This window comes from Mustela nivalis, assembly GCF_964662115.1.
Source record: "Mustela nivalis genome assembly, chromosome: 1".
Classification (NCBI taxonomy): Eukaryota; Metazoa; Chordata; class Mammalia; order Carnivora; family Mustelidae; genus Mustela; species Mustela nivalis.
The window spans coordinates 201899567-201913004 of record NC_139020.1 but is presented as its reverse complement, the minus strand read 5'-3'; the positions used below and the strand labels follow the sequence as shown (position 1 = coordinate 201913004).

At 49.7% G+C, this 13438-nt stretch overlaps 1 protein-coding gene across 1 annotated transcript in view; it reads left to right on the top strand.

Annotated features, from left to right (window-relative positions):
• The first annotated feature begins 9237 nt into the window (after window positions 1-9237).
• Window positions 9238-13438, top strand: part of KLHL26 (kelch like family member 26) — a 28656-nt gene continuing 24455 nt past the window's right edge. The window contains exon 1 of the mRNA XM_082706946.1: window positions 9238-9406. Coding sequence (XP_082563072.1) covers window positions 9330-9406 — 77 coding nt within the window. The 5' untranslated portion in view covers window positions 9238-9329. The remainder of the gene's footprint in view (window positions 9407-13438) is intronic.

The window sequence follows — 13438 nt, the reverse complement described above, 5'->3', positions numbered from 1 at the left end:
TTCCCCCTCTCTCTCTGCCTGCCTCTCTGCCTACTTGTGATCTCTGTCTGTCAAGTAAATAAATAAAATCTTTAAAAAAAAAAGAAAGAAAGAAAAAGAAAAGATGGGGACTCATGTCTTTCCCTTGGGGCAGAGTGGAGGGACAGTTCAGGCTGGATCCCAGCTGGGGGTTGCCCCAGTTCCTTCTCAGGGCCAGGAATGAGCCCAACAGGGAAGCTGAAGCTTAGGGGGGGGAGGGTCCTTTGTCATGTAACACTGCCCACCACCCCCTTCCCACCCAGTGCTGCCAGGCTCCCTGTGGATCCTGGCACCCTCCCTTCTCAGGATCCCCTCACAGGTTGTTCTCTCTGCCTGTACGTTTCTGCTCTCTTCCTGGCCAGCTCTTCAGCCCAAATATCCCCCTCCGACCTCCAGGCTCAGCCTGGCACTCTAAGTCACTACGCCCCAAATCAAACCTCTATCATGTTGACAATTAAGTTATTGCTTCTTTGCTTGTGTGATGATTGGTTTAATAAATGTTCCCCCTGCCAGATGCGACACACTAGCAGTCTCGGTCACAGCTGTGTCCCACACACCAAGGAGGCTGCTTTCAATACGTCATTGTCGACACTCTCCCTTCTCACTCTAAGCCTTGCCTACAACACCCCAGACAATGTGGTCTCATCTCTGTCTCTTTCTGGCATCAGGCTCAGACCCTACACATTACTTCTACCTGGAATGTTCTGAAACATTCTGGGCCCTTCTACAATGTTCTGGAATTTCTCAGAACATCTTAGACCAGTCTGTTCCCTGCTTTTATTAAAGCTGGGACATCACCTTCTCAAAGAGGGTCTCCCCAACCTCCTAGTTAAAGCAGTCCCTTGTCTACCTGGTCACTCTCAGCCATTGCCTTTATGACAGTTACCACCTTTTAGAAAGGCCCTCATCACTGGCCCATTTAGCGTCTCAGGTCTGTCTTTCTCTGCTGTAATATACACAGCAGAGTCTTCTGTTATGACCCCCATGCTATTGAGTGGAGGAGTCAGGAATGAGACTAGGAGTTGGGACAACTCTGATGCTCTCCTGCTGGAGCCTTGGGAGAGTTACTTACCTCTCTGAACCGCCGGGTCTTTCCTTTTAATTAAGGTTTCATCTGCAAATGGCGAGGTGTGCCCATTTCACAGTTCCACCAATGTTCACACTTCTGTGACCCAAATACAGAGCATCCCCCAGCCCCGGGGGACTCCCTCATGTCCTCTTCCAGTTGGTCACCTCCCAGAGGTAGCCCTGGGTCTGACCTCTATCACCTTGGCTCCATCTGACCAATTCCATTTTTTGTTTGCTTTTTAATAAGTCAGCTTTAATGAGACGTAATTTACATCCAACGACACAACCATTTTAAAATGCCCAGTTCAACGAGTTTTGACAAATGTAAACCTCCCTGTTCCTCCATCGCCAAGATATAGAATGTTTCTATCACCCTAAGTGCTTGTGCCTCTTTATGGTAATAGCCTTTCATCCCCAATGATCTGTCCCCCGTCACAGGTTAACATGGCCTGTGTGTCATGTTACTTTACATAAACGGAGTCAAATGTCCTCTTTGTGCCTGCTTCTTTAACTCAGCATTGGTGAGATCCACCTGTGGGATGTACACAGTGGTGCTTAGTTCTTCTTCCTTGCTGTATAGTATTCAATTGTGTGATTGTGTCACGGCTTGCTTACCCACTGACCTGTTGACAGACCTCTGCGATATTTCCATTTGGGGCTCCTATGACCACTTGAGTTCATGTCTTTGGTAAAACCATACCTTCCTTTCTGTTGGATAAATACCTGTAGTGGGTTAAGTGGTATCCCCACTTAACTCACGTCCACCTGGAACATTAGAACGTGACCTTATTTGGGAATAGAACCCTTGCAGATGTAATTTAGCTAAGCATCCAGAGGAGATAGTAGTAACTGCTTCCTTCCCTTTGTAGTTATGGTGAGAATACACAGTTTGGGGCATTGAAAATACTCTGTAAATGTAACTGATTAAAAAAAAAAAGTGACAGCCAAGACGCAACCTGTCTCCATCTATCTTTATGATTTTATTTATTTATTTGACAGATAAAGATCACAAGTAGGCAGAGAGAGAGAGAGAGGAGGAAGCAAGCTCCCTGCAGGGCAGAGAGCCCGATGTGGGGCTCGATCCCAGGGCCCTGGGATTGTGACTGGAGCCGAAGGCAGAGGCTTTAACCCACTGAGCCACTCAGGCCCTCCTCCATCTATCTTTAAAGTCGAGTTTTACTGCTTGTCCCCAGCTGGAGTCACACACAGATGGGGACCATCACCTCCTGTAGGAAGAGCCAGTAGAGGCTGGGTTCTGGGGTGATGGTGGGGATACTGGGAGGCCTGAGAAAGGCCACAGGGCTGAAGGTAACTAAGGTGAAGCCAAACATAATCAACACAGGAGAACCCCATTCATTTATTCATTCATACATTCATTCATTCACCGACAGATTTGCTACCAGTTGATGTAGGATGTAGGAGTCTAGGATCCTGGCGAGGTCCCAACCTAGACACAGGCTAGGCAGCCAGGCTGGGCAGAAGGAAAATAACCCTCCTCTGCTGGGCAGCCAGGAAGGCTCCCTGGAGGAGGAGACCTGTGGTGGGTGTGAAAAATGTGGGAAGATGTCCAGAGACCTCTGTGTCCCTCACCTCCCTGGAAGCCAGCAGTCTGGAAACAAAGTGTTGGCAGGCATGCTGCCTCTGTAGGCTCTCGGGGAGAATGTTTCTTTGCCTCTTGGAGCTCTGGTGGACCCAGGTGTTTTCTGGCTTGTGACAGCATCACCTCAGTCTCTGCCTCTCTCTTCACATGGCTTTCTCTCTGTTTGAATTTCCCTCTTTTTTTTTTTAAGATTTTATTTTTAAGGGGTGCCTGGGTGGCTTAGTCATTAAGCATCTGCCTTCGACTCAGGTTATGATCCCAGGGTCCTGGGATTGAGCCCCAAATCGGGCTCCCTGCTCAATGGGGAGCCTGCTTCTTCCTCTCCCACTCCCCCTGCTTGTGTTCCCTCTTTTGCTCTCTCTCTGTGTCAGATAAATGAATAAAATCTTTAAAAAAAAAGATTTTTTTAAAATTTTAATTTTTAAAAAATATTTTATTTATTTATTTGACAGACAGAGATCACAAGCAGGCAGAGAGAGGCGGATGCAGGCTCCCTGCCGGGCTCTATCCCAGGACCCTGGGATCATGACCTGAGCTGAAGGCAGAGGTCTTAACCCACTGAGCCACCCAGGCACCCCAAAGATTTTATTTTTAAGTAATCTCTGCACCCAGCATGGGCCTCAAACTCCCAACCCTGAGATCCAGAGTCACAGGCTCCCACTCTAGCGACTGAGCCACCCAAATACCACCCTCTCCCCCCCACCGCCCTGTCTTTCCTTCTTTTTATGAGGATACCAAGTTATGGGGTTTAGGGCCCACCCTACTCCAGGAAGATCTCATCCTGAGATCCTCACATTAATTGTATCTGCCAAGACTCTTATTTCAAAAAAAGTCTTTTTGAGCCTCCAGGTAGATATGTCTTTTGGGGGGACACCATTCACCCAGTATACTGAGAGTGTTTGTTCAATGTCTTTTCAGCGAGACTGTTTCCTCGAGGGCGGGGCTTCCTTCGTTTTGTCTGGTATGTGTGTTCCACGTCCACCACGGGGTCTGGTGAACAGGAGGCCAACAGCAAACTCTTGCTGAATGCCTGATTAAAAGAAAGGAGAAAACGGAGCCCCAGCATGGGGCCCTGGAGAGGCCTTGAGCCTCAGAGTCAGAGAGTAAGGGTCCCATTTCTTGCTCCCGAGCCTTGGCAGCCTTCTTCCACTCTCTGAGTCTTGCTTTCCTTGTTTTGCAAGGTCATCGTGAGGACCAGAGGAAAAGTCTGGGGGTCACCAGGACCCAATAGGCCCCTAGGAGATGTAGCTGTGGTTGTGGTAGGAAGGGACACAGGCAGGTAACCTTCTAGACTGCAGGTAAGTTAGAGAAGGTGGACCTAGCTCAGACCTGCCTTGAAGGAGGCACTGGAGGTGCTGCCAGCTAAAGTGACAGAGAGCCCAAGATCAAAGGCAACTGTGTTTATTCTTCACTGAGCCCACGCATAATCCTGGAAGGAAGTGGTCTATATGCCCCTCCTTTTTTTCCCACCATTGAAGCAAGAGTCACATCATGTAAAATTCACCATTTTAAAGTGAACTCTGTGATGGCATTTAGTGCATTCACAATGTTGTGCGATTACCATGGCCAGGAAAAAAAGAGAGTCCTCGCCCCTTGGGGACCTGACATTCCTGGGGGAGGATGGATGGTAAACAAGAAAAGGAAATAAAGGGGCACCTGGGTGGCTCAGTCATTAAGTCTCCCCTTTCAGCTCAGGTCATGATCCCAGGGTCCTGGGATTGAGCCCTGCATCGGGCTCTCTGCTTGGTGGGAAGGAAGCCTGCTTCTCCCTCTCCCACTCCCCCTGCTTGCGTTCCCTCTCTTGCTGTGTCTCTCTGTCAAATAAATAAAATCTTTTAAAAAAAAAAAAGAAGGAAATACACGACAATTCCTCAGAAAGTTCCTCCAAGAGCTACCCTGTGATGTAGCAATTCCATTCCTACAGAGGCACCCAGGAGAAGTGAAAGCAGGACTGAGCTAGTCACAGCAGTGCTAGTCACAGTTCACAGCAGCGCTAGTCACAGTCACCAAAAAGTGAACACCCCAAATGCTCATCAGTGGACAAATGAAGAAATGACATGTGGTCCATCCGCACTACAGGATATTACTCAGTCATAAAATGGAAGGAAGCCCTGATAACATGCTACGACGTGGAGGAACTTTGAAAACACTACGTTGAGAAGGTCACGTGCAGTAGAATCCCGCATGTATGAAATGTCCAGAATAGGCAAATCCATAGAGACATGGGGTGCCTGGGTGGCTCAGTGGGTTAAGCTTCTGCCTTCAGCTCCTGTCATGATCTCACGGTCCTAGGATAGAGCCCCATATCTGGCTCTCTGCTCGGCAGGGAGCCTGCTTCCCCCTCTCTCTGCCTGCCTCTCTGCCTACTTGTGATCTCAATCTCTCTGTTAAATAAATAAATAAATAAATAAATAAATAAAATCTTTAAAAAATGGATTTTAAAAAATGCATAGAAACAGAAAGCAAACTGATGGTTCTCAGGGGCTGGGGGTGGTGGATGGGGATTGACTGCCCCTGGGGACAATGGGTCAATAAATTTTTTTTTTTTAATTTTATTTGTTGGGGCACCTGGGTGGCTCAGTGCATTAAGCCTCTGCCTTTGGTTCAGGTCATGATCTCAGGGTCCTGGGATCGAGTCCCTCATCACAGGGAGCCTGCTTCCCCGCCCCCTCTCTGCCTGCCTCTCTGCTTACTTGTGATCTCTCTCTGTCAAATAAATAAATAGAATCTTTAAAAAGAAAAAGATTGTATTTATTTATTTGACAGAGAGAAAGACTACAAGCAGGGGGAGTGGCAGGCAATAGGAGAGGGAGAAGCAGATTTCCCGCTGAGGAGGGAGCCTGACGTGGGGGTTGTTCCCAGGACCCCAGGATCATAACCTGAGCTGAAGGCAGATGCTTAGCCAATTGAACCACCAGGCACCCCTCAATTTTATTTCATTTTAATTTAATTTAATTTTTAAAAATATTTATTTATTTATTTATTTGAGAGAGAGAGAGAGAGAGAGAACGTTGGGGGGCAGAGGGAAAGAATCTCGAGCAGACTCTATACCAAGTGCAGAGCCCAAAGTGGGGCACGATCCCACACCCTGAGATCTTGACTTGAGTTGCAATCAAGAGTCTTAACTGACTGAGTTCCTCTTATTTTTCAATTTTATATTTATTTATTTATTTATTTGACAGACAGAGATCACAAGTAGGCAGAGAGGCAGCAGAGAGAGAGGAGGAAGCAGGCTCTCTGCTCCACAGAGTGGGGCTCCATCCCAGGACCCCGATATCATGACCTGAGCTGAAGACAGAGGCTTTAACCCACTGAGCCACCCAGGAGCCCCATATTTTTCAATTTTAAACAAAGGAAAACTGAAATACCATGCAGTTATGGGGAAAAAATCAAGCAGTGATTGGGACAGAGAGTGGGCGTGGGAGGGGAAAAGTACCGAGAGCTGCCATGAACTTGGCGCTTACCACCTGAGCTGCCCTGAGTGCCCTATGTTTACTTCATCCTGGCCTTGCTCTGTCCTACAGGGATACTTTCAACATGTGGAAACTGAGGTATAAAAAACTATAAGGTATATTTTATAAGGTATAAAAAGCATCCTGCCCAAGGACTTGAGGCTTGCATGAAGCACGTGCCGAACAAAGGGTAATAGCAAAGATAGCGGGCGTTTGGGGCGCCTGGGTGGCTCAATGGGTTAAGCCTCTGCCTTTGGCTCAGGTCATGATCTCAGGGTCTTGAGATGGAGTCCCACATTGGGCTCTCTGCTCAGGTAGGAGCCTGCTTTCCCTTCGTTCTTTCTCTGCCTGCCTCTCTGCCTACTTGTGATCTCTGTCTGTCAAATAAATAAATAAAATCTTAAAAAAAAAAAGATAGCAGGCGTTTGTCTTGTTGACTGTCTCGTTGACAGAGAAGCAAAAGGAGGTGCTGGAAGCATCAGCAGCTTTTTGTGAGGTTTCTCAGTGGGGAAGGGCAGACGGGGCACATGCTGGCCCCAGCGCAGGGCTAAGGGAAAACAAGGCATCCCCCAACTTCCAGGCCTCCATTTCCTCCTCTGTAACACCTGGGGGTTACAAGGAGGCCTCTGAACTCTGACCTGGGGCTGCAAGGCCCACAGCTGGTGTGGAGCGGGGGAGCAGGTGGCGAGGCCCCCGCCTCTGGGAGAACAATGCCAGCTGTGGGCCAGATGGCGGCCAGACCTGTGGACGCTGTCTGCTGTGTCCCGCTTCCAAGCTCTGCCAGACCACGGGTCAGCATTCTTGGAGGAGGGTGTGCAGTAACCTCCATGGGCCCTCCTGGTCCCCTAACCTGCCTGTGTCCCATCCCAGATATGACAGCCACCAATCAGGCTTCAGTCTAGAACCCTGGGGGAGGTCCCCCGCCTCGCTCTGCCTCACCCTCATATCCCATCTGCTGCATCTCCTGTTGGCTTCACCTGCAAAGTATATCCCAGCTAAGACCACCACCCCCCCTCCTCTCCCTGGCCACTACCTTGGGATGAGCCCCATCACTTGGCCTTCTAAGTAACATTCCTACTTCAAGATATTACCCCTGACTGTTGGTGTTGGTTACACCCCTCTGCTCATAAGCTCCCTCCCCATACTCTTCATTTCGTGCAGGGGAAATGCTTCCATGGTGGTCCACAAGGTCCTCTGTGACCTGGAGCATACCACTCATCCCTACCCACCCCATCTTCTCCCCTTTCCCTCTCCCTCAATTTTCCCCTGCTAGGCAACACTCCAGACATGCTCCTGCCTCAGGGCCTTCGCACAGGCTGTCCTGTGCCATGTGATCTTGGAATACCTAGTAGGTCCCTTGCACTATGCGTCTGCAGCATGCTACATGTAAGCACACAGCCAGGGGCCCAGGGAACCTCTCCTTGCTTATCTTCAGCCGTATGTCTGTGTGTCTGACATGTGGGGCGAATCTTGGTGTTTATGAAGTGTGAGTGCATATGGATGCCATTGACTGCAGCTGTATGTGTGGCAGGCGTGTGAGCTGTAGTTCTCCACTGAGCGGAGTTTGATGCCTGCATGGGGTTCATTTGGAACAAAGGCTCAAGTGCCAACCTCGGGTGGGCAAGGGTGTGTGTGCAGAGCTTGCCAGAACTTGAGCTGCTCACGCATGCACAATTCAGCATTTATAGAGTGCTTATTGTGTGCTGGAGAAATCAGCGGGACCCCTCAGCACCTGATATCTGTCAACTTGCACGATGTCAACTCCTGAGCATTTAACACAAGCAATTGAGTATCTACTGTGTACCCACCTGACCCTTTGTGGCAGATGGATCAGTTGAGTCTGGTTCTAGCTGCAGGAGCCCACCCAGGCAGCCTCCTTGCTTCCTCCTTGCCCCATGCATGTCTAACCCTCTCTCCTAGCACTGATTGCAGGGAAAACTCTGAGCTTCATTTGGACACCTGGACCCTGCTCAAGGCTGCACGAAGGGAGGGTCTTCCAACTCAGAAGGTGTAAGTATAAATGGGCACAAGGCCGGAGAGAGGATCCTGGGAACTTGGACCCTTCTAGGATGGAGATTTCAGGCTTTCAGTGGATTGGGGGTGGGGAGTGGGAAATGTCCTTGAAAGGCTCTGGAAGCTTTACAAAGCACTTGCTGGCCCTGGGCTCCATGGGGTCTGGAGTGGGGAGCAATGAAAGAAGGAAGGGGAGGAAAAAAGAAGGAGGGAGAACAAAGAGAAAAAGGAAGGATATAGACGCACAAACTTAAGCATTGGCTGAAGATTGGGTAATTGGGGAACTGGAATTTGGGGAGTTCAAGGCCATTGGGTATGGTGGTGTGGGCTTTGGGGGTGTAAGTATGGGTATGAAGGGCCTGTAGGCAAGAATTTGGGGGATTGGGAGTTATGATTGGAGTAGAGGATGGGGGAGATAATCTGAGGGGAGGGGTTTGGGGGTGTGAAAACCAGAATTGTGGATGAAGCAGGAGGCTTGGGGATCTAAGGGCAGATGACTAGGGTCTGAAGGTAGAGGTTTTTGGGTTTGAGGGTGGAGGTTCTGGGAGGGTAGATCAGGGGACGGTTGGGACCCAAAGCCCGGTTGGAAGTCTGAGGCCTGAGCAAGGGATGAATTCCCACATCTGAAGGAGGTCTTGGGGAGTGAGTGGTCATGGAGGGGAAGGGAAAGTTATCAGAGCTCGAGGATCCGTTTCTTCTTGTTCCTCACATCTCGGCCTTGCCCCTCCCCCTTCGTAGAATAGACTCCTCCCAGACCTGCTGCACTTCACCTTCGAGCCCGCCCTTACTTTCTGAGCCCCCTCCCAGGTCCCATCAACCCCTCACAACTCGCCTTTGCCCCGCCCCTGCCCGGAGTAGGCCCCGCCGCCTAGATAACGCCCCGCCCCTCATCAAGAGTCCGCCCTCCATCCAGGCCCCGCCCCCTCCCTCAATTGAGCGGGCCCCTGCCTTCACAGTTCCCGCCCATCCGCAGACTCCACCCTTCTCCGCCCAGCTCCACCTCTCGTTAGGCCAGGCCCCATCCCGAGCCCAGGGCCCCGCCCCCTGCAGAGCCGACCCGGTGCCGCCCCGCCCCCCCCGCGTCTCTGTCTCCCGGGCCGGCGCGCGCGGCTCCCGTCACTTGAACGCGCGGCGGTGGCGGCGGCGGCGGCGGCAGCGGCTGCGGCGGCGGCGGGAAGATGGCGGAGTCCGGTGGCGGCGGTGGCGCTGGTGGCGGCGGCTTCGGCACGGGCCCGGGCCCCGAGCGCCCGAGCAGGTGAGACCCGTCCGCAGGGTGGGCCGGCACCTGCCCCGGGGCCAGGGTGACGTTTGGGGAGTCCTGGGGGTCGTGAGTACTGAGGAGCCATCTGGGCCGGCTCGAGGGTCTTTACGGGGGATTGCGGGCTTTAGGGGGTCATGGAGTACTGGGGGTACCGAGGGCTGCTGAAGGACAGCTGAAGGCAGGCTGGGGACCCCAGGACCTCGAGGTATCTGCATGCGGCCCTAGGGGTTCGAGGAGGCATTGAGGAGGAAGTCTGAAGGGAAAGCCATGGACTCCTGACTGATGGGACCACAGGGGAACTGGGGATGCCAAGGGATCTGGGAGGCAGAGAGGGCCTGAGGAGGGGGCCATGGGCCGTCTTGAGCTTGTTGAGGCTGTCTTGAGGACTCTAAAGGAGGAGATTGATGGAAGCTTGAGGGGCTGAGGCCTAAGGCTTCCTGGAGTGTACTGTAGGACCCTGCCCTGAAGTGTCTAAAGGTGGTCCTGTGGGCATGCGTAGGGGTTCTGTGGAAGGCTGGAGGTAGGGCCTCAAGCGAATCTGAGGGCCTGAAAGAGGCCTTAAAGGGCCTAGGAAAACCTGAAAGGGGAGGCTGAGGTTGCTGCCTAGGGGTCCCAATGAGTCCTTTTGGTCAGAGAAGGATCTGGACTTCCCGGGGTCCTAAGTGCCTAGGGTGGGTCTTGGAGAACGTGTGGTTGATGAGAAAACCCTGAAAGTCTAAGGAGAGTCCATCCTTGGTGCTCCGGTCTCCCATCCCCATGGGGTTCAAGCTAAAGGACTTAAAGCAAGGTCTGGCCCACAGACCAAGGGGGCAGAATTCACCCCCTTTGGTCAAAGGGAAGCTCCCTTTTCCTTTGCCCAAGTCCGGAGACGGGTTGCTTGAACCCCAGAATTGGTGTAAAAATTGAAGGTGTTGATATGCATTGTTATGGCTTTTCAGAGGGGAGGAACATCTCCCTTAGGTAGCACAATCTCCCTCTTCTCACAGGGCCAGCATGGCCCAAATCCTCCCATCCTGGCCTCCCAGGAAAGCCTGCCACCTTTGATCGGCCAAAGAGGAAATCTGGGCTCTTCCTTGATGGTGAGCTTATGGGAACAAATAATTCCAGTGTGAAAAGCGAGGAAGTTGTTTACTACTTTTGTCCTGTGGAGGCATTTCTTATTGTGGAGACTTGGGCTGGTACAGGCCTGAAAGACCTGATGGCTTGAGGCATGATTTGGGCTTTAGAGGCCTACAGTGGGGAGTGAGGAGAGATCAGAAGATTTTAAGACATTCAGAGGGTAGATTTGGCAGGGCTTGTTGACCAGGCCTGAAGTGACATGTAATGAACAGATAGAAGGGGACACTTAACCCCAGGTCCCTGCCTTGGGCCCTGGAATGGGATAGTCTGGGGGCAACAGCAGGGTATAACTTATTACATACCATAGAAGTCACTTATTTTAGCTGAGCATTTGATTGAGTTTTAATTAATTTATGGCATTATGTACCCTTTAAAACAATCCAGTTTTTTGAGGAGGTTTCCATCACTCCAAAGAGTTCTCTCAAGTCCCTTGCAGTCAACCCCCAGCCCTCAGACACACCCTGATCTGCTTTTGCTCTCTAGTTTTGCCTTTTTAGAAATTTTATATGCCGGCAGCCCTACAATATGTGGGTTCTTATGTCTGGCTTCTTCCCCTTAACTGAATGGTTTTGGAAGTGCATCTAGGTTGTCACAAGTATCAGAAGTGTTTTCTTTTTCATTGCTGTAGAGTATTCCATTGTGCGGGTGGACAGTTTGCTTATTCATTTACTGGTTAGTGGACATTTGGGTTTCCATTTTGACAATACAAATAAAGTCCCTGTGAACATCCAGATATGCGTTTTTTTATTCTCTTGGGTAAATACCTAGGAGTGGACTGACTGGGTCCTATGGTAGATTAGGTTTAGCTTTTTAAGAAACTGCCAAGCTGTTCTCCAGAGTGACTGTACTATTTGGACTTCTACCAGCAAATGTACAGGAGTTCCAGTTGCACTGCATTCTCATCTACACTTGATGTAGCCAGTCTTTAATTTTAGCCATTTTAGTATATACTGGTATCTTATTTTGGTTTCAGTTTCTATCTCCCTAATAAGTAATGATGTTAGACACTTTTTCATGGGCTCATTGTCTATTCATATCTTTGGTAAAGTGTCTTTTCAAAGCTTTTGCCCATTTTCTAATTGAGTTGTCTTCTTATTGTTGACTTTTAAGAATTCTTTATATATTCTGGCTACAAGTCCTTTATCAGATATATGATTCGCAAACATTTTCTCCCAGTCTGGCTCCTCTATCTTTCTTTCATTCATTCATTCATTCATTCATTCATTTTCTTTCTTTCTTTCTTTCTTTTTTTTAAGAGATTTTATTTATTTATTTATTTTTGTGAGAGAGACAGAGAATGAGAGAGGGAGAGAGAGCATGAGAAGGGGGAGGGTCAGAGGGAGAAGCAGGGAGCCCGATGCAGGACTCCATCCCAGGACTCCAGGATCATGACTTGAGCCGAAGGCAGTTGCTCAACCAACGGAGCCACACAGGCACCCCTCATTCATTTTCACTCATTTTCTTAGTGATATCTTTCACAGGGCAAAATTTTGTCATTTTGATGAAGGGCAAGTTTATCAGTGTTCTTCCCTTATGGATTATACTTTTAGGGTCATATCTAAGAATAGTTTCTTTTTTTAAATTTTATTTTAAGCAGGCTCTGTGCCTGGCATGGAGCCCAGGATGGGGCTTGAACTCATGACCCTGAGATCAAGACCTGAGCTGAGATCAAGAGTTAGATGCCTAACTGACTGAGCCACCCAGGCATCCCCTAAGAAATCTTTTCTAAATGGAAGCACTTTAAAAATATATATATTTTATTTATTTATTTTCTTTAGAGATTTTATTTATTTACTTGACAGAGAGAAATCACAAGTAGATGGAGAGGCAGACAGAGAGAGACAGAGGGAAGCAGGCTCCCCGCTGAGCAGAGAGCCCGACGCGGGACTCGATCCCAGCACCCTGAGATCATGACCCCAGGCGAAGGCAGTGGCTTAAACCAGTGAGCCACTCAGGCACCCCTATTTATTTATTTTTAAGATTTTATTTATTTATTTGACAGACAGAGATCACAAGTAGGCAGAGAGGCAGGCAGAGAGAGAGGAAGGGAAGCAGGCTCCCTGCTGAGCAAAGAGTTTGATGCGGGGTTCAATCCCAGGACCCTGGGATCATGACCTGAGCCAAAGGCAGACACTTACTTAACCAACCGAGCCACCCAGGTGACCTGGAGGCACTTTCCCCCACTTCTGAGATTCCCATTTGCCCCCCTCCATCCATCCTAGTGAAAAATTACAGTTGTCTGGAGCAACTGATAGGAGAGGGGCTCTTATCCCTGTGGTGCTTGAGTGGGGCAAAGGGCAAGAATCCCTTAAATGTTGAGATGGATCATGTGGGAAGAGGAGCAGGTTTTTTTTGTTGTGGTGGTTTGTTTGTTTTTTAAGATTTTATTTATTTATTTGAAAGAGAGAACACAAGAAGGCAGAGAGGCAGGCAGAGAGAGAGGGGGAAGCAGGGTCCCCACCAAGCAGAGAGCCCAATGCGGGCCTCGATCCCAGGACCCCGAGACCATGACCTGAGCTGAAGGCAGATGCTCAACCCACTGAGCCACCCAGGCACCCCAAGAGGATCAGGTTTTGAGGGGGATTGTGGCACACAATATTTTGCCAGGGATCCCTTGAGATATAGAAGCCCTTGTAACGTTCTTTGATTCCTTCCTTCATTTATTCCAGAGGGGCCAGCAAGGCCTGGTGTATCACTTGCCCATGCCTCATTTCTCTTCATCCTTCCACACTCCCGGGTCCTGGCGTCTCAGAGCCATCTGCCTGACCACCGAGCTCAGTTAGCTCCCAGAATGCTTTTCCTGGTCACCTTGGATTGTTCGGTAAAATTTATATAGCATAAAACTCACCTATTAGAACTGAACAATTCTGTGACATTTAGTATGTTCACGATGTTGAGCAACTATCC